General features: G+C 40.5%; 1 protein-coding gene across 3 annotated transcripts in view; it reads left to right on the top strand.

Moving 5' to 3' along the window:
- Positions 1-26,456, top strand: part of igsf21a (immunoglobin superfamily, member 21a) — a 521,040-nt gene that overhangs the window by 454,788 nt on the left and 39,796 nt on the right. For all 3 annotated transcript variants that reach the window (XM_041783290.1, XM_041783288.1, XM_041783287.1), the window contains one exon: positions 4,149-4,632. In XM_041783290.1, coding sequence (XP_041639224.1) covers positions 4,149-4,632 — 484 coding nt within the window. The remainder of the gene's footprint in view (positions 1-4,148; positions 4,633-26,456) is intronic.

Raw genomic sequence — 26,456 nt, 5'->3', positions numbered from 1 at the left:
GAACTACAGCCTGCACTTCCACAATTACACAGGTATGCTGGGAAATGGAAATGGAAGGTGAAAGCAGGCTGGAGGGCGAAGCAATTGAACCATGTCACAGTCTATTACAATCATGCTTTATGTGGAAACACACTCAGTCTGACTGTACTGGCTTATAAATGAGCAGATTTCCTAAGGAGTGCATTGAATACACAACCCCAACACTTAATCTTATATTTGGCTTGAAATGAACATTAAGAAGGAGTGTGCTTAACTTTCCTACCCTGTGCTCATGTCATGTAAACACACCCTTGGGGCGATTATTTACCTGTTGACACCGTCTCATACTTGCCTCAGTCGTCATTAAACTATGGCTTCAATCATTGGCTCATTCATCAATCTTCTTTAAGAACCATTTGCACTTATCCTCACATTTCTTCATACAAGGACATTATTAGATAAAACATGCTGTGTATATAAAATGAAAATCTAATTAAAAATAACATCTGTAAACCAACCTAAAGGTTACACACTGAAAGAAATACTAAACACTAAGGAAAGGGTTTGAAATTGATGAATGAACTTATGTACTAAAAATGTGGCACAGGTAGATGGGGCCAAAGATCAACTGAAGGTTAACAAACAGGAGCAGCAGTTTAGTCAGGAGGAAGTGTGGTTGAATATTAACATTAGTATCCATAGCAATAACAACCACCATGCTGCCTTTGGGCGAGGTCACCTTCCCCTGCGTGATGATGTGTAGCAGCCGGCTCTGACGGCAGGCCCTGGCAAGTTTTAACGTTGGCTATAAATACTTATACATGATACAACCCAGTGGCACTTCACAGCTTGTTATCTAATGACGGTACATCTGTCTTTACAAACACAACATCATCAACAGACAGATCCCATTTGTCAGGGTTTTAAAATAAAGTTATTGAAATGAAGTTCTGGATAAAACTCAGAGGGGCTACCAAACACCAGGGGGCTTGATTATGTCATAACAAAACTCTTTGAGTGTGAATTAAATCTAAATTATATTTAGTTGTTTATAAAAACAAATAGAAAGAGTTAGGGATGGGACAGTTTTTGGAGATAATGTCCCTGCCAGCATGTCCATGTGGGCCCTATGTGGGTGGTAGGTGGGCTGCAAATATAGCTCCCATTGGTTTGTCCATGGTGGTCCCACCTGTGATGGCCCACGTGGACCAGTGTTAATTTCGTCGACTAAAACTATGACTAAAAATGTTCGTCACCATCCTTTTTTCCATGACAAAAACTAGGCTAAGACTAACAAAAATAGATCTGTGATGACTAAAACTGACAAAAAGTAAGTTCGGTTTTCGCCAAGATGACTAAAACTAGACTAAAATGTAATTTAGTGTTTGTCTGACATTCAAAATCCATATTTCTCTACTGTGGGTAAATCTGTCAAAAAAACAATGCATCAGTATCTCTTCTGCCTCTCAGCTAACGAAAGCAGGGACCCCAGGTTTGACAACGTGCATAGAACGCACTACCATGCTTTGGTACCAGATTTAGACAAGGGAATAAATGCTTGGACTAAAAGTAGAGACTAAAACATGAGGACTTCTTCTGGACTAAAACTAGACTAAAATATTAGTTTCCATTGACTAAAACTAGAATAAGGCTGAATCCCAATTCTCCCCATAACCCTCAATCTTACCCTCAAGCTCAACCCTCAGTCTACACCTGCCCCTCAAAACCAAGTGTAAGGGCCTTCTTGCGACTTAGAAATGGGACACCCCTTAATAACAGTTACGATTTCAGACTGTACAGGGCAGTAATGTGCCACAACTGCGTAGTCTGTCAATTCAGAGGAAGAAAAAGAAGAATGAGAATGCGTTAATATTCAACCAAATAACATGTATAAACACCACAACCACGGACATATTCAGCTAAAAGTCACTGTATAACACGGCCATTAGCTAGCACGAAACACCAGTTGTAACTAAGCTTGTCCACAGTGGCACAGTTACTGGCTTACCATTGTAAAAATTAAAGTAAATGTGATGCTACAAAAAGGCAAAGAAATCATAAAATTTGTAGCTCAATTTCTTCCCCGCATTCGCCGCCATTTTTCTTTAAGTAGTAACCCTCAATACAAAGGAAGCTCCAGGAACATATCAAAAATTGATGGAGATAAAGCCCTCAAATCCGCCCCTCAACTCAACCCTCAGGAGAATTGGGACAGCCTTTGCTCTTCGCGGGAATTCACATTTTGAGACTGAGGGTTAAGATTGAGGGTTAAGGGGAGAATTGGGATTCAGCCTAAAATTAAAAAAGGGTTAATCTGGCACACCAGATGGGAACCCCCCCCATAATAAGCATTTGGGAAAGGGAAGAGGCTTCGAAAAAACTCGGAGTGTGATTGGATGAACGTTCTGTGTGTCACATCTTTACAGGGCCAATCAGAGCAACAAAACACGTGACAACAAAACGTGTGCACAGCTACACAAACCATGGCGAGTGTAGACATATCAGTACACGACTTTTGTCGTTTTTGAAAAGAAAACAACTCACTGCTGTTCTTTGTTTTTCTTTTAACAAAGAAATGTGGACAAGCTCTTCCGCCATAACTGCAGCGGCCTCTTGTTGCTGCTTGCTTACATCACGACCCTGCCACGTCTCAAAGTACTGCCCCTCATTGCTGATTGGTCCTGTCACTTTCTAATTGGGCTCAAATGGATGGATTTGCCAGTGAGAAACAAGGAACCGTTCGTATCTATCTGCTTTTCAAGGTTAAAAAAGGGTGGAAATGACTAAAATGTGACAAAAACTAAAAGACATTTCATCTAAAGAATAAGACTAAAACTAAAATCAAAAATAGCTGCCAAAATTAACACTGGTTTCTAGCAGTGTGCTCCCTGGAAAGTCAACGCATGCTACTTTAATAACCCAGGGAGCACCTTTTGAGCAGAGCCTTCTCCGCCAAGTAAAACTGTATATCCATTTTAAAATAAAATGGTTAAATGTATGAGTGTTCTTGACTGACTTGATGAAAAACCTCACAAAACCATCTTTGCTGCTTCATTTTCTCAGCAGGACCAGACTATTTTTCCATATTTTTTACCTTATAAATAGGAAAAATAAACATATCAGACTCTGTGTGGCAGTTTCTATTGGATTGTTGATTACAAAAAGACATCCAAAAATAATGGGCTCAAGACCTTAAGAGTTTCTGAATACTGACACTTGCTGTGTCTGTACATATAAACTGAATTTGAAAATGTTGTTGAGATTAGCCTTGATGATACCTTTGTACTGCGGCACGTGGGTTGTTGCATTATTGTTCATGACTCTTCACCATGAAGCAGTTTTCTAACCAAGGACTTTTACTTTATTCCAGCATCACTGTGGTCTTTTGTTATCTCCTTTTCTTGCTTTTGCCCAACAAAGAGCTCCTTCATAAATTGTTTAAACTTCTAAAGACTTCTCCAGCACTGTTAGAAATAAACATACTTCATACAGAAGGCTATAGATTGTGAAGCTGTGTTTTCATCCAGGGATTAAAGGTTTAATCTCTTTTGTTAATGTTGCTCTGTGTTGTGCTGTTATTCCTCCGGAGCTCGGCCTTCTCCTTTCTTGTTTACATCCATTAATGTTGTTTACCCACTCCATATATCAGCCCTAGAGGTGGCAGCGAATCAAAGCTGGCTTTAACCCTTTCTGCGTTACTGTACACTGATATACGATGTTGGAAAAATGACTCTTTCATCTTCAGCAAATTGAATTTAGATGACCAAAGGTTTCCTAAATGGTGCTGCAAGTTAAGTTTTCTTTTAAAATAAAAATCAAGCGTTTCTGTTAACAAAAGATCAGAAAATCAAGGCTACACATGCAGGCATCGATTACATAAGCTCATTTCATTACTAGTATTTGAAGGTTATAGGCTGTAAAGGGAGTATACTGTGCATTTCCAGCCTTATGTGAAGACACAAAGGGAACGTAAATGCTCATAAAAGCAGAGGAAAACTGTAAATGAAAAGGACCTTCATTAATGCTACCTACCAGGAATAAAACCAGGAAGGTTCTCCTGGTTTTGTAAGATGATTGATTGGAATTGTTTCAAACTTAGAATGTGAACCCAGTGTAATGTTTCTGTTCCTCCTCTTGATCTGCCTTCCTCTCCTTTTTCATCCCCTCAGGTGTACTTTAAGCGTGATGGTGAGCTGATCGAGGTGATCTCCTACACTCAGACTTCCACCCCAGAGCAGGCAGGAGGTTCAGCAGGAGTGAGAGGAGCTAGGCCGCTCATCAGCAGGGACCTGGATGACACTAAACTGCAGCGTTCCCTCTCCCTCCTGGACCCCGAGGGGCGGTCGTCGTCTCGTCTGAACACGGAGAGCCCGCCGCGTTTCCACACTCAGGGCCAGCAGGCCCACGAGCCCAGTCCGGCCACGGAGGTCATCCCAGAGACTGTGGTGAGCCGAGAGTTCCCCCGCTGGGTACACAGCACGGACCCGCTGTACTACTTTAGCCACACTCACATCCCTCAGAGCGACGGCTCTGTGGTGGTGCAGGCCCGACTCACCTGGACCCTGAACCCTCAGCTGGATAATGACGCTTTGTTTAGCTGTGAAGTCAAGCACCCAGCACTGTCCATGCCCATGCAGACAGAGGTCACACTGTGTAAGTAGAATGCAGATGAGTCATTGTTTTTGCATGCATTTCTCATTTTACGGCCCCCTTTTCCCTACCTCTCTGGAATAAAAGCAGTGGTGATGCATTGATATTCAGCACAAATATGAACAATATATGCAGGATTACACACTGGATCTCTTAGGGATTGTGTTTTGAAATGCATCACACTAATGCATTAGGAGTAATGCTGTCATATATGTAAATAAAATAGAGCATGCATAACATACTAAATATCACATAGGAGAATGCATTAATAAGGCAGAAAGCAAAGCATTCTGGTTGTTTTAGATGGTTTCAGAAAATATAATTACTAAAGGAAAAGGTTTGAAGCAAACACAAGATACTTGCACCCAACTAAGTGTGTAAGAGCTCAGTGAAGACATCCCTAAACCCAGTGATGCCCTTAATACTGGCCCCCACAAGTCAACTGTAGACCAATGGGCAGCAACCAGCCAACACTTCCCAGAATTGTCAAGTGGGATGCCACTTTGCCAGTGTTTCATTTAATTAGTCCCGTGACACTGCAGGAGGACTAATCAGTGACTTTAGTAGAGCCAACCTCCTCCATGCTAGCTCTCACCATGTACCGTGCCAATGTGGAGGCATTCTTTATCTTACTTCCCTTACCACATGGCAATTACAGCCGAAACAGCAGCGGCACTTTCAGCAGACCCAGGCTCCGTACATTCAAGGTCCATGTAGAGACAACACTACCTGACTTATAGTTAGCACCACAAACAGAAAAATATTTCTTTTATTGACATTAGGCTGCAAAAAGAACACTGCCCTGACTGGGGCTGGCCCTCATCTAGGCTGATGCTCAACATCCCCCTACTCTTTTATTTTCATGAGAGAAAAGAAAACCAGATGAGTTGAACAGTTCTGCTAAATTTTATTTCGGCCCCATTTTGCATTGCTCCTCCTCAGCCAGAATCACTGACTGGTTTTGAAATGCTTTATCTGAGATCTCCTTTGCTATCTTTCACAAACTCTGTCACTGCACTCGCACAATAAAACTGCTGACCTCGCTCTACATCCCACTTCTTGACAGAATTTACAGAATCGAAAGATTTTAGCGAAATTAAACAACTTCTTATGGGATTAAACACAATCACATTTCAGTGAATTGAATGCATAGACAGCTGGACTGGCAAAACAAAATATAGAGGTATAAAACTTACATAGCTTTCAGTCACATGACCAGAGTGGAGGGCAAAGAGCATGTAGGACAGTAGCAGCTAGTTGTGGTAGCCAGTATTTTAACCATAGACTGTAAAAAGGACTAGACAAAGCCTGTGTGAAAGCCGTTAGATTACAACAAGTGGACTCAAACAGCTTTTGCAGCCAGTCCGTAGTGGCTTCCATATTTAAATCATTGTCTCAATGGAATTTTTAGATCAACCTAAGGGCAGACAAGAGCCCGCCCACTGAGCTCAACTTCCTGTCAGCTAAGCTATTACTAAAGCTAGCCCTCTGGTTGACAGATAGGTAGTGTCTACCTGTCAAGCTATCTGTCAATTAAATGAGACACACCAATCAGTGTGCAGTGAGGTTATTCCCAAATATAATCAAAATGATGGGCTCTATGCACGTATCGCTTTCACATTTGACATAAGGCGGCTCCCAAACTTCCAGTCGGGAAATTAAACACAGAGGAGAACAGAGTATTATGGCAGATTCATTGCAGTTAATTTGCTGTTTGCATGAATTACCCAAGCTGACTGCCAATGACCAGTTAATTTAGCTGAAGATGTACATTGCAGCACACAGCAATGATGTCCAGAAGTGCTATTAAGTGTTTGAAACATCATTTTAGCCCGTTTGGATGCCATTATGATAAAGAGTAAATACAATCAACAATCAAAACAAACAAACAAAAAACTGACTAATAAATGCAGTACAGGACGGTTTAGATTCTGTTTTGGCTTAGCACATATCATTGGGTGGATGTTGTAAAGCGGCCTTATTTTCCATGCATCATACCCTTCCGTGCATCGAGTCTATTATGTTAAAAAAAAATTTACTTATGTACAGTTTGTCCTCATGAAGACATTAGCTTATGAGACAACTTTTGTTTTTTGAACCAAGCAGTAAACCAGTTTATTTCCTGACAGCCAGCCCCTAGTGGACGCTCATGGTATTACTTTTTTTTTGTTTGTTTGTTTTGCACTTCCACATTGGCTTCATTTTTCAGGACTGGAAGTCATTGCTTGATTTTAACTCTCCATCTCCTCAAAACAACAAGTTTACATCAGCTTTAATCCACACTGGAAACAGAGATAGACCAGTTCATGTTACGCTTATTCCTCTTATGGCTGATAATATAACTTACCAGAACTTACTGATCCCATGTCAGTGGGAGAAACTAAAAATGCACTCAGGAGGTTTAAGGAACAGCTGCCAGAACAGCAGAAGTTTTCTTTTTCAGATGGTGTTCTGTAGCCTAGAAGTAGAACCTGAGCTTGTCCCCTCATTAGTAAGCCCATGCAGTAAAACAACTTTATTTCATGGACAGCCAACACATATCATGCTTATTTGCTGCTACTTGGTCTTTTTCTCATGCTCTTTCTTCAGCTTGTTTTTCCTGCACCTCTGCTGGCTTGGCCCTTCTTGTGCATCCCAGTAGCACCCTGCCTCTTTCAGGCGGTTGTCACTGACCAGTTAAACCCAAATCTTCTTCGCTTCCCATTCCTTGTTGTAGCTGCAGAATCCACATTTATGCATGAACCAAACTAAACCACACATTAACAAATTTTATTCCATGAGAATCTGGCGCTTTGGTTGTGGAGCTGGATGTTCACAAGGGGAGCATTTTTTGATGACAGACATAAATCTGATCTTGGGTCAGTGGAGTGTCGCCTAGTGATTTCAGACATCAATAGGAGCAGGGGTGTCCTGCTTGGGACAAACAAATTTAGCTCAGAAAATGAGACATCCTGGCTAGTATGGGACACTTGGAAACCCAAATATAAAATGATAAATCATCGGTTCACCATTTCAGATTGGAGTTGGTTTGTCATTAGTGTGGATAATGTTCCGCCTGTTTATTGTTGTGGGCTGCTTTTCCTGCACACGCCAAGGCCTGCTGATATAATTGGTCATTACTACTAGACTACAAATGCACAACCAATGTAAACCAGAACAATTTCTATGCTCAAAAATCCAGACTACTGTGTACAGGCTCCAAATTATATGGTTCAGAATTCTTTGTATTGCTTCCTTTAACATGATTTAGATATGGCAGGTCCATGACCATATTCAGACGGATCACTGCAGTACTTTCTCCCTGTTTCAGTTGCATCTTTTAAGGTTAAAGTTGACCTCATATGCTCTATTTGCCTTAACCAAGTCATCCACCCAATGACAGAGACAGGTCCCATTACACGGGCTCGTTTTTGGCAGAAAAGCGCGAAGCACAATTTCCCACCACCTACACACTAACAGAAGAGTATTTTTAAATACTGGTGTCATGGCGTCACATAGAGCTCATGGGGCATATGGCCGGGCTGGATGATGGCTGATTTCTGGGATTTGCTCCAGCAGTGACAGTTGGCGTCCTACGTCACCACCTTTTGATTAGGGGCAGCATGCGGCGTGATGGACACAACACCGCCTCTCTCTCTGAGGGTGAGGGGCCGCACAGGAGGAATGAGCTTCCGTCCCATGAGACCCCTCACCTCAGACTTGACTTCTTCAGTTTGCCGGAAAAGAAGTGTTGTGACTTGAGGAAGGGTCAGTGAATAAACAGGTTATGCAGAAAAAAAAAAAAATAGTGTGCATCAGGTGTGCTTTGATTCCAAGCCAAGACATCAACAGGTCTGCCCAGATGCACGGCAGACTTAAGCAGTTGAAGGGGAAGTGTCATATTTTCGGGGTGGCTGGTTTCATTGAAAACATGAAGCTTGGGAGGCATGCAACCGTATTTGAAAAGCCTGACTGGCTGCTGGATCGCTCTGTCGGGGTGAATCCTGTGCTGTGTAATAAGTTGTCCCCAGCTAAACTTTTTTTCCTTTTTTTCAGCCATTATTCAAAGCAGGTAGATGATAAGTCTGTGGAAATCTTTGATTTTAGTTTAATTTTTCCAAGGACATATCTTTCCAGGGCTGCACGAAGCAGTTGTTAGTTATTTTCTTGACACTGTGCTACATTATGGGTAATTAAAAAGCTATAATAAGCCTCTGAAATATAAATCTAAGGACATATGCATGACACAAGCTGCCAAAAAATGCTAACGGTACACTAAAGAAAATTAAATTTGTTGGCAAAACAGCAAACAGACTGAACATTATTTTAACAGTCTCATCCATCCCCAGTCATGGTCCTTTAGCTATAAAATCTCTGTATTCTTTAGGATGATTCAGTTAGCTTCTGTCTATCTTCAGCTGCTTAATTAAGAAGGGAAGAATGGTTGTGGAAGATTATGGTAATATCAAAATGTGCACTGTGAACCAAGTGCTCGAACACACACATGTCATACAAGGCCACCTTCCTTTAAGTTGAGACCCATTTAGCATACAGATTTACCAAGCAGATACAACAGCTCCTAGATCGGTGGCAAAGATAGTTATTACTTCCGCCAAGGAGGGTTTGTTAGTTAGTGTGTTAGTTAGTTTGTTTGTTAGTTAGTTAGTTTGTTAGCAACATAACTTGAAAACTTATGGACAGATTTTGATGAAATTTTCAGGAAATGTCAGAAATGGCATAAGGAAGAACTGATTAGATTTTGGGAGTGATCCGGATCACTGTCTGGATCCAGGAATTTTTTAAAGGATTCTTTACTATTGGGAGATAGGGCTGATGGCGGAGGTCTGTGCTCTCCGAGTGCTTTTCTACTGTTGTTACCACTTTACACCAGGAGATGGCGGACATGAGTAACTTCAATCCCAGCAGCATTTTTGGGTGTGTTTCTATTCAAAGTTTTGGAGTTTATAGAGTTTGAAAGATGCACACCCGGTCAAGGAGATGAGTCAGGGCGTAATAGAGAGAAAGACAGCGAATTGTAGTGAGAATACTCACACGGCCGGGAGGAATAGAGGAATATTCCCCCTCTGCCATGACTTTCAGTCGTCTGGTGAGACCATGGGTGAGACTGTCAGTGCATGTGTTGGCACCAGCAGGCAATGCGTTCACCATGACAGTCCACACGTAGAGAAACCAATTTTTGGCCTCACCTTACTTCCACCCCACCGGGGAGGGAGTAATCAGCAATGCCATGGTGGGGGGCACATGGGGACGTGGTGGGGGTATCTTAGGGAGGGTTCAAAACACCCTGAATAGTGACGGACATCAGGAATGACAAACACCATGGAGGTAGACATGTGGTAGAAGCCTAGAGTAGCAGCCATGGGAGAAAACGCACAGCCAATGGTAATGGAGGCTGCCTGGTGATGTCAGAATATGCAAATTAGATGAGTAAATTTACTCCCATCACAAAGTTTGGGTCACATTGAAGATTTTTTAAAGGATTCTTTACTGTTGGGAGATCGGGCCAATGGCGGAGGTTTTTGCTCTCTGAGTGCTTTTATAGTTTATTTATTTATGTGGCTAAACAATCAACAAAACTTTGCCATCAGTGACACTGCAATGCTTGCCTACGTGGAGGAAGCTATTCTTTACCTTTTTTGTCATCAGCCTTTGTTACGTTCCTGAACTCCTGTCATATTCTAGATAATTCCAAGACATTCAGACCCATGTATTTCCCACATGCACATCTCAGCGGCAGATATTCTGCATTAACTGCAAAAAAAATCAAGGTCAGAAATCAACAGATTACATCTGTAGCAGACCCAGGACATGACAAATAGGGCACATATGCAAAGCCCCCCATAAGGGGGCATAAAGGCGAGAGCTTTCGGGGGCCCAGTTAAATGGGGGGCCCATGGAAGTCAGCAAAATCATGGTTAAAGAGTGGCAGAAATAGGTTTAGAAGGGAAAAAAGGCAAAAAAAAATAAAAAATAAAAAATAAATTGGGGTAAAAATGGTGAAAAGTGGTTAAAAAGGGATAAAAATGGGTTGAAAGTGGTAAGATGTATATTATGAGGGAACAATTCAGTAAAAGTGGCAAAATATGGTAAAAATGGTGAAAAGTGGTTGAAAATAGGCAAAAATATGTTGGAAGTTGATTTTTTTTTTTACATGTGGCAAAAATTGGTGGTTCAAACAGTGAAAGTGGTTTAAAAATGGCAAAAGTTGGTTAGAAGTGGCAAAAGGTGCAAAATGGTTGGTTAAAGTAGGGAAAAGTTTTAAAAGTATAGCAAAAATTGGCAAAAGTTCATTTTATGTGAAATCAAATGAGTCAGAATGGGTGGTAACAGTGATGAAAAGGGATAGAAAATGACATGAAGTAAATAATTTGAACATCAGAACTCAATAACAGTTTAACACATTTTTCAGGTCCAGAATGAGGGAACTGTTAGCCAGGACGCTAGCACCAGTGTTACTGATCCGACACACATGCATTGATATTGTCAGTAAAACACATCTGAGGGGGGACGGCCATTCTCTGGGTTTGTCGGGGGTCCAGACATTCCTGAGGGTGGGCCTGTCTATAAGTAGTGCTTACTGTACTTTTTTGAGTTTTCAAAACCAGATATTTAATTTTGCATAATTTTAGGGAAGTATTGTAGAGAAAAAGCATAATGACAAAAGCAGGAGGTCCAAGCTTTCTTTTAACCACGTGAGAGTGGTCAGTTGTTTGTTTTATGTGTACCGAATGGCATTTAGAAACACTTAGTGGGAGGAAGGCTTAAGGGCCGGGTTGTTCTGATTCTTTGTAGAATGGAGGTGAAGTCCTGGGGCTACATCGACCTTCAAACAGAGATTTCCTAGAGGCACACTCCAAACTAAGCGGAAAATCTCCCAGAATGCCTTGCGAATCATCAGCAAAATTTGACATTTACAACACTCTGATATTACAGTTTGATGTTGTTTCAAGGCATTATGGTCCTTTTGATATCAACCAAGCGTTTAAAAAAATGCCCCAAGTAGAAAAGTCCGGTGTTGTTGTCACATCTGTTTATGTAAATGCCATCAGTGACGTATCAGGAACTCGAAGTGTCGTCTCATTATGTAAAGGAGATTTCACCACTACCCTTCATTGTAAGGGGCGACCAAAACTTCCACATTACAGCCAGTTGAACACTAACTTAGTCAAAAATATCTGCTTTTAATTAAATAATATGGTCAAGGAATCATTGTTTATTTTTTGTTGTATAAATAAAAACAACGATTTTACTTTTTAACCCCCTTTGGTTGTAAAAAGAATTAGTACTTTAAATAAACTTTAAATTAGCTGGTTTTTACTTTAATTTGAGTGGATTTATAGATCAGTAATTTTACTTCTGCTCTAGTAAATTTTAGTCAGAATAAATACTTTTACTTGAATACAATATTCTTGTACTGTTTCCACCCTTTTCACCCTAACGCCTTGTTTCCACGTACATATGGTTACAAAGGTAAGTCAACTAGAATTCAAAACTCCTTCCCTCATAATTTCATCCAGAATGTACCATAAGTAGGCTGTAAGGCGATGTGCAAACTAGCCAACCTGCAAACTAGCTAACAGGCTATGAGTCATATTTGTCAGCTTGATTTAATGCGTAGTTGTTTTAATCACTTTGATAAGAAATATATCAGGATTTATCAGTCAATATGAAATGCTGTGTGATTTTTTTGGTAGTGTCAGGTATGTATAAACATTTAAGTGAAAATTCAGGTAGGCATGACTAGATTTAGTTTAGCTTAGCTTAGTTCATTGGGTTGTTCATATGCCCTCATATGAAATATATGATACTTTCCTGGTTGGTAAACATCTTCAATTATTTGTTGATATGCAATATTAGTCCTGTTTTATCTCAGTATTTCAAGTAAACTCAGGTGACACAGTAAACCTGCTTGATGGCCAAAACCTGGACAATATCCTCTCCCCACTGGCTACGGGTAATTTATCAGCTTTTAATCCAGCTGTTAAAAGCAACAGTTCCTTGCATTGGACACTGGGAGGCATTTTATGTAGCTATATACAGACAACAGACTCATAAGTATGTGGACACGAGGCGTAAAGCCCCATAGAGGGCACTTACTCCTCTCACTTCAAATTTTGTCCATATGATGGGCACCCTTAAGAACAGGACTTAGAGGGCACTTTGACAAATGTTTTTGCTTCCACATTAAGCAGGGACATCAGATGCAGTGAGTCATTTTGTACATGCACTCCTGCATGTTTCTTTACTTGTTTAGCAGTGTTACCCACCAAATTTGACAGAATGAGCCGTCTCCTGCCTCTGAGTCATGATTTTACTAAATCTAACTTCATGAAATGCACCTTTACAATCGATTGATTCCCAAATGAAGACATTGGTCAGAATTTCATTACAGTGGCGATAAAGTTTCTTTAAAGTTGCGTTATGATACCCCAAATAGTCACCCCAAATGTTGTCTTTGTGAGGTTTAATGGAGCCGTTGCAAAGGAGTCAAACACCACAGAGTACAGCAGCAGTCTGACCAAGAACAAATGGAAGAAGTGCATCAAACAGAGAAGTGAAACACTCCAAGGTAACAGAGAGAGGCCAGGATATGGACTGATGTGGAGACCTTGTGGTGGTTTCCCACAAGGACAGATGATTATAAAGCACTAAACATGACATATGGACAGTCATACATTCCCAGTCTGGTCCCTCACACAGTTGCAAGAATTCAGTACAATAAATACGTTTGAATTATGGGATTAATCATGATTACCTTTTAAAATTTAGCAATTAATTTAAAGAATCAACCGCTGACAGCCTTTTTACACACTATTAATTGCTACATTCACACATCAACTCACCCCAACTTCTCACAGACATTTTACTTCAAGGGCTGACAGGAAAACGTTAACATAATGTCAGGGTGAGAAGATTCAATTGTTTGTGTTCACAAAAGCAGCCCACTTGGAAAACATTAGGGGATTTCAGCAGTGAAATACGTGTAAAAAGAGCTATTCAAAGACTGACAGGCTGACCAACGCAGGGAAATAAGATAGATTAATAAATGTGGAGGCGAGCTGGAGGCAAACATGGACACAAATAACATGCAAGGCACACATATTCTATTTGCATGCACGGGAAGAGGCACTGTCACACGCATTTACATAGAAATAACCATACATGTATATCCGTCCACAAACAACCCTTCAAGTAGGCACAGAGCCGCACACTCAGAGATCACAGACAGCTTCCTGAAGCTGAGCAGCTGCTGTTTGATAATCACGATCTGGAGACCAAATGAGATGTGAGGAAAACCTGGATCTCTTCTCACAGCTGTACACTGTAGAACATGAAGAATCTCACTGCTTTCCTTATAATGGTAACTAATGAACATCATCTGAATCCAAAGCAGCATGCTGCATACATTATTGAGCTCTGCTTTGGTCGTGAATACAGTGGAGGATAAAACAGACCAGGTGATGGGACTTTTGGAGTATAAATGCAATGCATCAGCTACAGGTGCATTAGTATGGTGAGCACGGAGCCATTGTTGAATATTCATTTAGTGTAATGCAACATTGGTCGATTGTCAGACTGTCGCTCATGTGGCAATATTAAATCTGTGAAAGATTTATTACCTGTGGGCACTACAAAGACCTGCTTTTCATTTCCTGACCAAACACACCTGAAGAAGAGGGAATTAGTGTGTACAGTACTGTGGAAAAGGATAACCCTCCCTTCCTGATTTCTTTTTTCTTTTTTTGAATGTTTGTCACACTTAAATGTCTCAGATCATAAACAAATTTTAATGTTAGACGAAAAGAGCCTGAGATATTACAAGATGCATTTTTAAATGATGGTTTATACTTTTGCCGCTTTTAACTTGATTTTGCAGCTTTTTTCTGCCAATACTCTCCCATTTCTTTTTACCTATTTTTGGCACTTTTTAGCAATTTTGAACAAATTAACACCACATTTGGCCTTTTCAACAGCCTTATTGCTACTTTGGATGTATTTTGACCAAGTTTTTTTGCAATATTAAAACTTTTTTTGCCACTTTTCATCCAGTTTCACCACTTTTGCCACTATAAGCTCATTGTTCTCAGTTGTTAGTGCCTTTAGACATCTTTTGCCAATTTTTTGTCACTTTCTGTTTTGCTCAACCTATTAAAACCACTTTTTATAGCCTCTGATAACCAGTTTCAGCCACTTTAGATCAATGTTCACCACATTTCTTTTGCTTTTCTGCCATTTTCAACCAATTTCTGCCACTATTAGCCCATTTTCTCCCCTTTTTTGCCCCCTTTAACAACATCTTTGCTACTTTTAATGAACTTTTCTCCCCTCTTTGGCTCCTTCAACATAATCAGCTTAATTATGCCACTTTTTTGCCAGTTTTTCCTTTTTCTTTCACAAGTTATGTCATTTTTTTATGCCAATTTTAACCACTTTTGCTCTTTTTGCCATTTTCAACCCATTTTGCAGCTTTTTTGTCACTATTTTCAGCAAATTTGAATCCATTTTTGTCACGTTAAATCCATGTTAACCACTTTCTGCCACTTATTTCTGCCACTATTGGCCCATTTTCTCCCCTTTTTCCCCTTTAACACCTTATTGCTACTTTCTATCAACAGACCAAATTTTGCCTTTTTTAACCATTTTTGACCCAGTTTGCCAGTTTTTTATTCCAATGATAAGCTCATTTATGTCGCTTTATTTGCAACATTTTTTCTCTCTCAACCTCTTTTTTATGTCACTTTTAACCAATTTTAGCTACTTTTTCTTCCACTTTTGGCATTTTTTGCCTCTTTCAACACCTTTTTTTTACTTTTCACAAACTTTAAATCCATTTTCACCACTTTTTGGCCACTTTCAACCTCTTTGTGCTACTTTTTTAAGCAACTTTCAATGCACTTACACCACTTTTTGGCCCTTTAAACACATTTCACTATTTTTTGCCACTTCAAACCAAGTTTCCTTATTTTTTTACCACTTTAACTCATTACCACCACTTATCACTCATTTTTGCATCATTTTGCAAATATTTTTCCACTAAAGATGTCACACTTTCTTCCACTTTGTTTTTGGCATCCTGACGTCTGGCATTACTTTCCAAATGGTTGAACTCAGTGAGCCCGTCCATGTTGTTGACATTATTTATATATAAAAGTAATTCCCTTTTAGTAAAGAGGTATACTTTTTGAAAATGGCTTTATTGTACTACAGCATAAATAAATAATAGTTTTGTGTTTTGAGTGATTATTATTCAGGTTAAAATAAAATACGATTATCACAGCTTGACTTTATAATAGACCATGATTTTGATGACCTCCATGGACCCCCGTTTAGCAGGATCCCAGAAAGCTCTCCCCTTCATCCCTCCTGATGTGCTTGCCTTGCCTGATGGTGCACTCAGGTGGGTTTACCTGCCACATCTACGCCCTCCTTCAGCCTCAGTTTTTGACACAAACATGCCCAAAAGTTCTGCACAGTACTGCATTTTAAAATGGACCATTCTTAATAAAGCCTGTCTGACATCTTTATCCCAACATTTCTGAAAACAACACACTCTTCTCAATATTTTTATGCAAATTTAAACTCAGATTTATGTTTAGATGAGTCTTTATTGAGCAACTTAACACATGGCACAGACATCTGTGTGCACTTCTACAAATCTATCAACATGTGAAAATACATCAATAAAATGAGTTTACATTGCATCAGTGACTTTCATCTAATGTGTAAATGTTTTTATTCTCACTGTGATGTTTAAAGAATCATGCTTTTGAAGCTGATTTTTATTTTTTATTTTTGTATTGTTGTAAGGAGGGTTCGGAGTCAGGAGTCAGAGGTTGAGGCTCCTGAACGTCTTCTGAAACAACTCAGAAACGCTCCCCTCTTCTTTTCCTTTTTCTTCTTCTCCTCCTCCAGCTGGAGCTCCAGTTGGTCCATCCTCTGCTGCAGACTTTCTGACGTCCTGGCTCTCTCGTCTTGCTTTTACTCCAGAGTTTGCGTGAGGATGGTCACAGACTCCAGAAGAGAGGCTTTTTCTCTCAGCCAGTCCAGCTTCTCTGTCTCCATCTGCTGCAGAGAGTCTTTCAGGCTGGCACTTTCTCTGAGGAGTCCTGATCTTTCCTCCTCCCACTTGGATTTCTGGTTGACCAGATCGTTAGTGGCTTTTGCCAATTCCTCCTCCAGCATTGCTGTTTTCCCCCTCTCTTTGCCCAGGAGCCTTGACGTTTCTTCCTCCCACTGGCGTTCAACTCTTGCCTGGTCCTCTCTGGCCTTACGCAGAGCAGCCTTCATCCTTGCAGAGTCCTCCTCATGTTCTGCCAGGAGACGGGATCGCTCCTCGTCATACTGGCTTCTAAGGATCTCTAACCGGTCTCGGACCTGGTCTATTGCTGCTTTGGCTTTGGCCCTTTCGTCCATCTGAGAGATAAGGAACTCAAATTGTTGTTTCTCCCATGAGCTCTTGCTGTTTTTGAGCTCATTTCCGCTGTCTTCGAGTTCCCTCTCTAACCTGCAGACAGATTCCTGGTGGCTTGTGATGAGGCGGGATCATTCCTCCTTCCACACCTTACGTTGCCTCTTCTGGTCTGCTCTGGCCTGCTCCATGGAGGCCTTAATCTTGGAGGTCTCCTCCTCCCATTGGCGGCTCTTCTTCGCCAGGTCTTCTTTGGCCTGGCTGAGGGCCGCCTGAAGGGTGATGACTTCTCTTGAGACCTCGTCCTTCCTCAGATGTTCCTGATTTGGAGCAGCCATGTTGATCTCTGCCAGGGGGAGCAATTTTTCCTTTTGTGCCAGGTCTTCTTTAGCCTGGCTGAGTTCCACCTTCAGTTTGGAGTTTTCTGCAGAGTTCTCCATCCAACAGGACCTCTCCTCCTCTAATTCCCTCCTCATTTTCTCCAGGTTATCATGGGCCTGCTTGAGCTCACCCTTTAACGCACAGTTCTCGTTGCCCAACCTCTCATTTTCCAAATTTGCGTTCTTCAGCTGGTGGTCCTGGTCCTGGTTTGATGAAGACACGATGGACCCAGCCAGAAGGCGAGACTTCTCCTCTGCCCACTGTCTCTTCAGGTCCTCGTGTTCGATGTTTGCCTGGTGGTTTGCAGCTTTCAGTGCTTCTACTTTTCCCACCAGCCTCGTCTTATTACGCTCCGACCTCTGCCTTTGGCTCTGCAGGGCCATGTTAGCCTGGGACAGCGAACCCTTCAGTCCAAGGTTCTCCTTCCTGAGTTTGGCAAGGCAGTCCTCCATCCCCTCCTTCACTCCTTCTGCCCGTGCTGTGGCCTGTTTGTCAGGACCTCAGCATGGAGCAGACGCAGGTCTGAGGAGTCTTTGGCTGCCTGCCCCTCTGGCTGCTGCTCACGCTCCTTGGTCCCCATTTTCACCACTTCTGCCCATGCTTTGGCTAGTTTTGTCTGGACAGCATGGAGCATTTTCAAATTAAAATGCAGTAAATAGCAGAAATGTTCCAATTGGTTGTTTGCAGTCCTGAATGTCCACTGGGGGTCAGGAAGTGACGGACAGCCTTAGGAATGAATGGGAACGTAGGAAAGTTAGCACTTTAAACTTCGCAATGGAGCTGTACTCTACAGGTAACATCAGAGAATGCCTACAAGGTTAAGATAGTTTTATTTTTGCAAAAATGCTTCATTTTAGTTTAGTCTTTATTAGTTTTAATGTTAGTTTTAGTTTTTTGGCAATATCAGAAACCTGTCAGGGGCGAGACCCTAGACAGGGTCCTAGACTAAAGACAAAGATGACCATTGTGTGGAGTCTTCTCCAATCAAATCAGGGGATTTTACTCTCTTCAGGCTTGGGCATACATGTCAGTCAGTCTGCTGCTGTCAAAGACTTAAACTAAGGAGATTTGTCTTTAATAGTATTTCATTTAGTTAATTTCTTAGCACAGAATTTAGTTTTTGTTAGTTTTTGTTTGTTTTAAAAGCTTCATTTTTATTTAGTTTCAGTTGACTAAAATGATTTTTATATTTTAGTTTTAGTTAGTTTTAGTTGACTATAATAATCTTGGTCTAAATACACTGAATACGACCCCTGCACTTTACAAAACAGATTTACCTGGCGTTGAGGAAATCAGGAAAGTGGGGAAACTGTGTATGGTACAATAGATCTTGAGTGCAATTATCCCATTAGAGCTGTATTTATAAATGAATGAGGATTGAAGGAGATAGGAGTCATTAAGTGAGCGGTGTTTAAAGAGAAATATTCAATCAGAGATTTTTAAAGAGCTGAGATATTTTACAGAACCAGTGTGCTGCATAATCTATATTATGAGCCAAATAAAATCTCCCCTAGATTAACTTCTGACCTGAGAGACAGCCCTTTTACTTTTATATACTATTTCACTCCAAAAAGAATCAGGCCCAAAGCAGGTCAGCTAATGCCTTGAATTTTAAGTGCTCTCTAATTAGAATCAACAAACGCACGTTTTCTGTTTTTCCTTCAGGTGGTGGGAGGAAAAACGAGCGTCTGGTGATGCACCTTCCATATCTTAAAAAGAACAAAGATGAATTAATGACTTCAAACACAGCGGAGGGGAAAGGCTTGTCAAAACATTAGCGCCTTTGACATTTAGCAGGAGCTTCACAGGGCCTGCTCCCCTCAGGGTGTGTCATCTGTTTTATCATCAACATGTGAAAAAGGCAAAGAGCTGCTGGATCATTTCACTTTTTCTTAGACAGCTCCATGTCATTATAGATTTCAGTGACACTGTGGTCGGTCTCTGTCCTGTTTTCATGCTCCCACGATTTAACAATGACAGTCACAACATTTGAATAATAAATGTCTTGTGTGAGATATTTCCCTTTTAAAAGGGAACAGTACTAATTGGTGCCAGGCACTTTTTAAAGTAAGGGCTTTTGACTGTTTCCCCTTTTTTCTCATGCGAGAGCCTCTCCCTTTGGCTTCCACTGGAATAAACAGTATAATTAAGAAAAGGGGGTGCGTGTTTATATGTTTGGCATCAGCATTACAGCACACTTGTGCTGAGCCCCCATGCAAATATAAAACCTTTGTCCAAAGTCTGCATAAAGAGGGCCAGACAATGTTTGAGTATTCTGCAAACACTTTGTTCTGCAGGCTTTTTTTGCAGCTGGATAAATTCAGTTTAAAAAACAGAAATTCTCATGCAGGCATTATGCACATGGGAAAAAACAAGACGGCAATCATTCCATGCTGTTCTTGATTTGAGGTCACTGACCCAGACACACATTAAATAGTTTAAAGCCTCAAGAGTCTCCCACTCCTTCATTTGGCTGGACCTGTACGGGTCTGCAGGTCTGGCTAATTGGGGATATCAATCGGCTCCACACCAGGCACACTGGTCAGCCCATGGCGAAACTCGCATGATCAGCATGAAGAATTTTTCTGTCATACCTGCTGTGTGCATGTCCATCTAGACCTTTAGCATGCTTACTTTCTTCTATTTACAACATTTCCACTTCCTGAACCCTATCTGACTTTCACACATGATCAGGATCATATGACTGCAAACAACTTATCTGCATGTTAAACTCGACAGCCTAGCTAAAACCCCAGAAAAAAACATGGATTAATGAGCTTTATTCTGGTCTTCAAACCATTTCTATAAACAGGAAGAATTTTTGAGTCTGTCTCAGCCAGTCAAATTTTAGCATCAGTTCATTATTGCAGCATTAATGCAGGGTATTATTTTTTATCTTTCAGTTTAATGTTGTATTGTAAGGCGATGTTGTGCAGTCTAGAATGCTAGATTAAATTTTAATTTTTCATTGATAAAATCCCAAAATAATATGCCCAAGCACACATTTCACTCCAACATACATTTATGTGAACTATCCTTCCAGTGTATCATCCAAAAGTCTTGGGGATCATCAGGATGTTTCTTGGCAAATACGAGATGAGCCTTTGTGTTCTTTTTTTTCAGCAGTGGTTTTGGCCTTGGATCTCTCCCATGGGTGCCCAGTGTACTTCTTATGGTTGAGTCATGAACTCTGACCTTATGGATGTGGTTCTGCGTTCTTTTGTGACCTCCTGGATGAGTCGTTTTTGCACTCTTGGAGTAATTTTGGTTGGCCAACCACTCCTGGGAAGGTTCACCACTGTTCCCAGTTTTCTCCATATGTGGATAATGGCTCTGACTGTGGTTCGCTGGAGTCCCAAAGCCTTGGAAAAATGGCTTTGTATAACCTTTTCCAGACTGATAGATTTCAATCACTTTGTTTCTCATTTGTTCTTGAATTTCTTTGGGTGGTGGCATGATGCGTTTCTCTTTGAGATCTTGTAGTTTACTTCACTTTGTCTGACAGTTTCTATTAAAGTGATTTCTTGATTCACTAAAGCTGGTGGTAATCAGGCCTGGGTGTAGCCAGTGAAATTGAACTCAGCTTTCCAAAAACTGTGGTTAATCACAGTTAACTCATGATTTAACAAGGGGGGCAATTACTTTTTCACATAGGGCCAGATAGCTTTGGATTTTTCCCCCCTTAAGAAATTGAATAATCATCCAAACACTGCATTTTCTATTTACTTGAGTTGTCTTTGTGAAATATAAAAATTGGTTTGATGATCTGAAACATTTAAGTGTGATAAATATGCAAAAAACCTAGGAATCGGACGGGGCAAATACTTTATCACGGCACTGTACTGGCAAATCGAAACTGAAAACCTCATAGCCAACAGACTGTTTATTTAATCCTGTGCATGCAGTAGTGGTGTTTTCTGTCAAAAAAATCTCACCCTGCTTGTTTTGAACAGTCAACATTGTCCGTCTCTGAATGGATACTTGAAATATAAAAACAGAGTGTTGTAAATCATCTGCTCTGACATCTACCCTACAGCCACGGCTCCAGGCATTAAAAATTACAACATAGAAGTAGTCGATCTTGTCTCTGATGGTCTCATTTGCTTCCATAGATCATATAAAGGCATCAGTTTTAATTTCGCTCAGTTTCATAACCACCTTAAAACTACTCACAGAAGCTGTGGAGCTTTTTACAGATTCTCATGCAGAAGTAATTAGTAGAGATAATTCAGATTTCACTTTAGCATGGACAGTTAATGGACCTGGTGGTTCCCATGATACTCAGCTCCCTTTACAACCATTACACTGTTTCTAAATGCTGATCTGATACAGGAGGATCTACTTATACATGCAGCAGAGAACCTTTGTTTTGTATGAAACACGCTTTTTCAAGTAATATGCACAACACTCTTACACTAAATGTGAAGCCCTAACAGCTAGATCTTGTGTTAAACAAAAACTCACTCAATAATGACTCTTTGATTTTAGAAATCCACTCAGATGTAATGTAAAACTTCTGTAGAAAGCATATTAGCCTGCTTGGGCTTTGTAGCCAATAAGATGCATAAAGGAGACTGCCAACTTTTGCTGTTTCACACTGTTTGTGTCCAGAAATTTCCCTTCTCTCATCAGTCTCAACTGAAAACTGGCTGAAAAGCTACAACAGAAAGGAGTGTCCCTTCCTCACTAATTGAGACCCTGTAGATCCATCCTATTTACCCAGATAAGCATATGGATTCTGGCAGCTTGTCTTCTTGGCACACAAAAAGTGAAGTTCACTCAAAATCTAAAACTATTGTTTACCAGGAGAAAATCTGTGCGAGCTATTAAACAAAAGTGGTCAAATTTGTATTTCAACCTGCTGCAGGAATGTCATTTAGATCCTGGGTCAAATCAGACACTTAGCAGTGGATGAGAAAACAGTGAGAGCAACATGATTGCAGGTTATTGCATAGCTTTTTCTGCTTCAAATCATTTAAAGGACATAATCTATGCTATATTCTCTATTCTTAAAGGATAAAGGAGTGTAGAAGAAGGGCCCCGTGGTGTTGGCCTGAAACTAGAGAGGAGGAGAGTGGTCAAATGTGGCAGCAGTGTGGCGTTCCAACTGTCTTTAAGCCAGCGATCGCTCTGTACTGCCGCACATAAAGAGTTTCAGAACCTTAGCTAATTTTTTCAATGTGATTGACTCCACATATGGCTACAAATAATCACAGATTTTACAGTTTTGTTTTTATAGTGTGTGGTGTAAAACCAGAGAAGCTACACATCACACCACAGATCCTGTTCACGAACTACCAGAGTCTCTACCTGGTCTTGAATCTTGCACAGTCAAATTCAGGTTGAGAGTAAGCAAGCTAATGTGGCTAGCTGTTAGCTACCTGCTTTATCCACTGTGGAAGTGACTTTGGTTCAGCTCCCTCCCTTTTCAGCTCATCTTTGCTATTTCTAATCGTACATGTTGATGATCACTGCCACAAATCAAAGCACTGGGCCTCCATTTCTGATGTCCATCTAACTTCACGTTTCATTTTTACTATCCTCGCCATGGCTGTGCTCTGTTTCGCTTCCTCCTTTGGTCAGCTAGCTTGCTAATAGGCAGCTGAGAACCGCTGTTGTGGTTTTCCAGTGATGGAGTCTGATTGTTGATAAAACTTATACAGATGTTGGTTGAGAGAAGTGCAAAAACATTTTCTCTGCCAAGAGAAGCTTTCAATGCTCTTGGTTTTACAAAGAAATGTTGTCCAGTTCTGATGAAACTGGTGCTGTGGCTACATCCGAGCTAATTGGTCCATAAACCATATACCATACACTGACTCACACGACCTCTAACCCCACCACCACCCTTCCTTAACTATCCCTTGATGGAAAGCATCAAGCAGGAACAGCACACGTTCCTGCCTTCTGCCTTTAAGGCAGGGGTGTCAAACTCATACTGAGTCCGGGGCCAGATTTGCTCCGATGAGAAGTCCTGAAGGCCAGACTATTTAGGCCAGGATTGTGAAAGTCAATCGCAGATTCTGAATTTCGGCCAGCATTTAAACATGTAAACATACAGTACATTTAAACATAAACTGTCAACCTCATTGTCACCATTAGTAGAATGTGAAAAAAATATAAATAACACTGATAATAAAACATTCTGAGATTAAAAAAAGAAAGTAAAAATGATAAGTTTAAAGGCTCAAAGTCTGATATAAAAAGTCAAACTCATTAGTTCAAAAGGTCAAAACATGAAATTTAATGGCAAAATAATGTCTTAAAGGCAAAATAAGCGAGATAGAAATTTTAAATCACAAGTTTAAAAGGTAAAAATATGATTTAGAAATTTGAATTGTGAATCTTGAAGGTCAAAACATGAAAAAGTCAAATCATAAGCTTAAGTCAGAACTGTGAGATGAAAAATTGAAAATATGAAATCACAACATTAATTTATTTTCCCACTTTCCTGACTTTTTATCTAACTTCTTTTACTTTTTAATTTTTCAGATTTTTACAATTTAACAAGGATTTTTTGAATAATCAAGGTTACATTTAAGTATTTACTGAAGGAAATCTGCAGACCTCATACTGGTGGGCCAGTTAGAAAGATTGTATGATCTTGCGGGCTGTACCAAGGGCCGGATTTGGCCCCCAGGCCTTGAGTTTGATGCCTGTGCTTAAAGGGAAGCCTGAGGCAGAGAGAGAAGCAGCGAAACCCAAAGCAGAGAAGGCATCAATGAAAAGAGAACAGCACTGATTAATCCAGGAGTAGAATAAAGGAGTAGCTGGGGGGGAGGAGGGTTGCTAGAGCAGCTTGCAGAAAGAGTGGCAGAGTGTAGCCATGCAGGAGCAGTTTAAATAAGGCAGTGTGACTGTGATTAGCCAATAGCATGCTTAGAGGCATGAGGCAAAGTAAAAAAAAAAAAAAAAAATCTTATTAATTGACGAAATTACATACTTGAAAATTAACATTCAAAAAAGAAAACTTAACAGATCCTCTTTATCATTTTATTTTTTATAGTGTATAATGAAAAGTTTACTCATATATCTCCAGAAAGAAAATTTTAAGTGAGTAGGCCCTCTATGTTGGGACTCTGTCAATGAAAACAGTTAAAAACTAGTAAGATCAAGTGTGGCCCCTGGAATTGGTTCAAAACACTGAAACTAATCTATTAAAAATGGTCAATTTTCTGTTCGCAGTAGACATGTCATCCCACTGTTTTCTTGTAGCGCTCCAAAAGCCTAACCTGACATGCCAAATGGATTTGTTTCACACATCCATCTGCAAAACCTTCAATACAAAGCGTTTGGGAAAGGGCAGAGACTATGAAAAAAACTCGTTCTGTCAGAGCAACAAATCACGTGACGTAGCCGTGACCAAGGTAAGTGTGCCCACGCAGCTACCGAAGAATAATGCGAACCATAGCGACTATAGACATGTCAGTACAGCTGTGAGTTGTTTTTGAAAAGAAAACAACTCACAGCTGCTCTTTGTTCTTCTTTTAATGAAGAAATGTCATCAAGCTCTGATAAAACTGGCGCTTTAGCAGCATCCACGCCAAGCACTTCCGCCATAATTGCACCGGCCTCTATTTGCTGCTTGCTTACGTCACGACTCCGCCGCTCTCGAAAGTACTGCCCCCCATCGCTGATTGGTCTTCTCACTTTCTTACCGGACCCAAACGGTTCAGACGAGAGTTTTGCAAGATGGATTCGCCAGTGAGAAACAAGGAAATGGGAGTATCTGTATCATAAATCTAGATAAAACCGTCTTTTGGTAGTGTTACATAAAAGCATGGAAGGTGGTGCTGAGGCAGTTCCTTGGGGCCATTTTTGAAACCTAACCTTGCATTTTTTTTAGTTTATGATCTTTGTTTGTTTTCATGAGAGTCATTGCATATTCAATGCCTCAAAACTGGCCTTGAATGGGGAAAAAAACAAATGCCTACAGTTAGGATAATGATGTCTAATTTTTCCAAAAGTATCTGTGGGGGCTTAGCTTTCCTTGGATAGAAGAAGGGGGCCCCAAAGGAAAAAAGGCTGTGAACCACTGTTCTTTGCCACAAAAAATAAGTTACTTTGCCTTTGTTTTAAAAACCGTGTTTGCATTGAAATTCTCTTTTTATGAAACAAGAACATGAAAGCAAACATTTGAGTCTCATGTTAGGGTTGTGCAACTTTTTCAGGTCTTAAATTGGGCCTCAGGTTTGGTAAAGGCTGCTCTAGACAGATTTTGATTGAGCATATTTCCCCCAAAGGAGTATGCAGCTGCTACTTTATGCTTTATATTAGAAAGTGTGTCCTTTTTTTTAAAGAAAATGCCAGATTGCCCCTTTAATTACGAGTAAAGAAAGAAAAGCGAGAGTGTGACTTGTTTACAGGAGCTTTTAAATCCCTCCTTGTCCTTTATTAAACCTATTACAGACATCCCACTTCACCATAATGATGACAGCTTCTGTATGTGGACTCAGAGTGACCACAGCTGCTCAGCAGAATAATAATACGGACTCTTTTAATTAGATGGAGGGTGGCGATGTGAGATAAAATACTGACAGCGTCACACAGTACAGAAAGCAAATATGTAGCGCCTTCAGTCTCCTCATTCAGTGTCTCCATCTGCCTTCCGCCATTGCTAGCATCTCGTGGAAGATAATGTCTCTGTTTATCATGTCAGGATTGCGTGGCTCGTCTCCAGGAAGACCATGCCAACATATTGCCTTTGAAGTGTTAATTGGATGCGCTGGAAGCCATCTTTGTATTAGATAAAAAATATTAGAAAGTGTGTGTGTTTCTTAGATCACACACATCCAAACTTAAAACAAACTTTTCCCTTTAAGTACGACTCCTGCTCTCACAACTCAGCATTTGAATCACCGCATGTTCTGCTTTGATAATTTGCACATGAGCAAACAAATAATCCCTCTGCCACAGTGTTCATCTCCTTGATAGATGCTGATGAAATTTACAGGCTTTGTTCCTGCTAAAAAAAACACTCAGAGCGGCTGAGGAGCGTAAAGGAGAGGCTCATTGAAGTTGGAAGACGAGCAGCAATTCT

Source organism: Cheilinus undulatus, linkage group 3 (assembly GCF_018320785.1).
Source record: "Cheilinus undulatus linkage group 3, ASM1832078v1, whole genome shotgun sequence".
Taxonomy (NCBI): Eukaryota; Metazoa; Chordata; class Actinopteri; order Labriformes; family Labridae; genus Cheilinus; species Cheilinus undulatus.
This window is presented reverse-complemented; position numbering and strand designations above follow the sequence as displayed.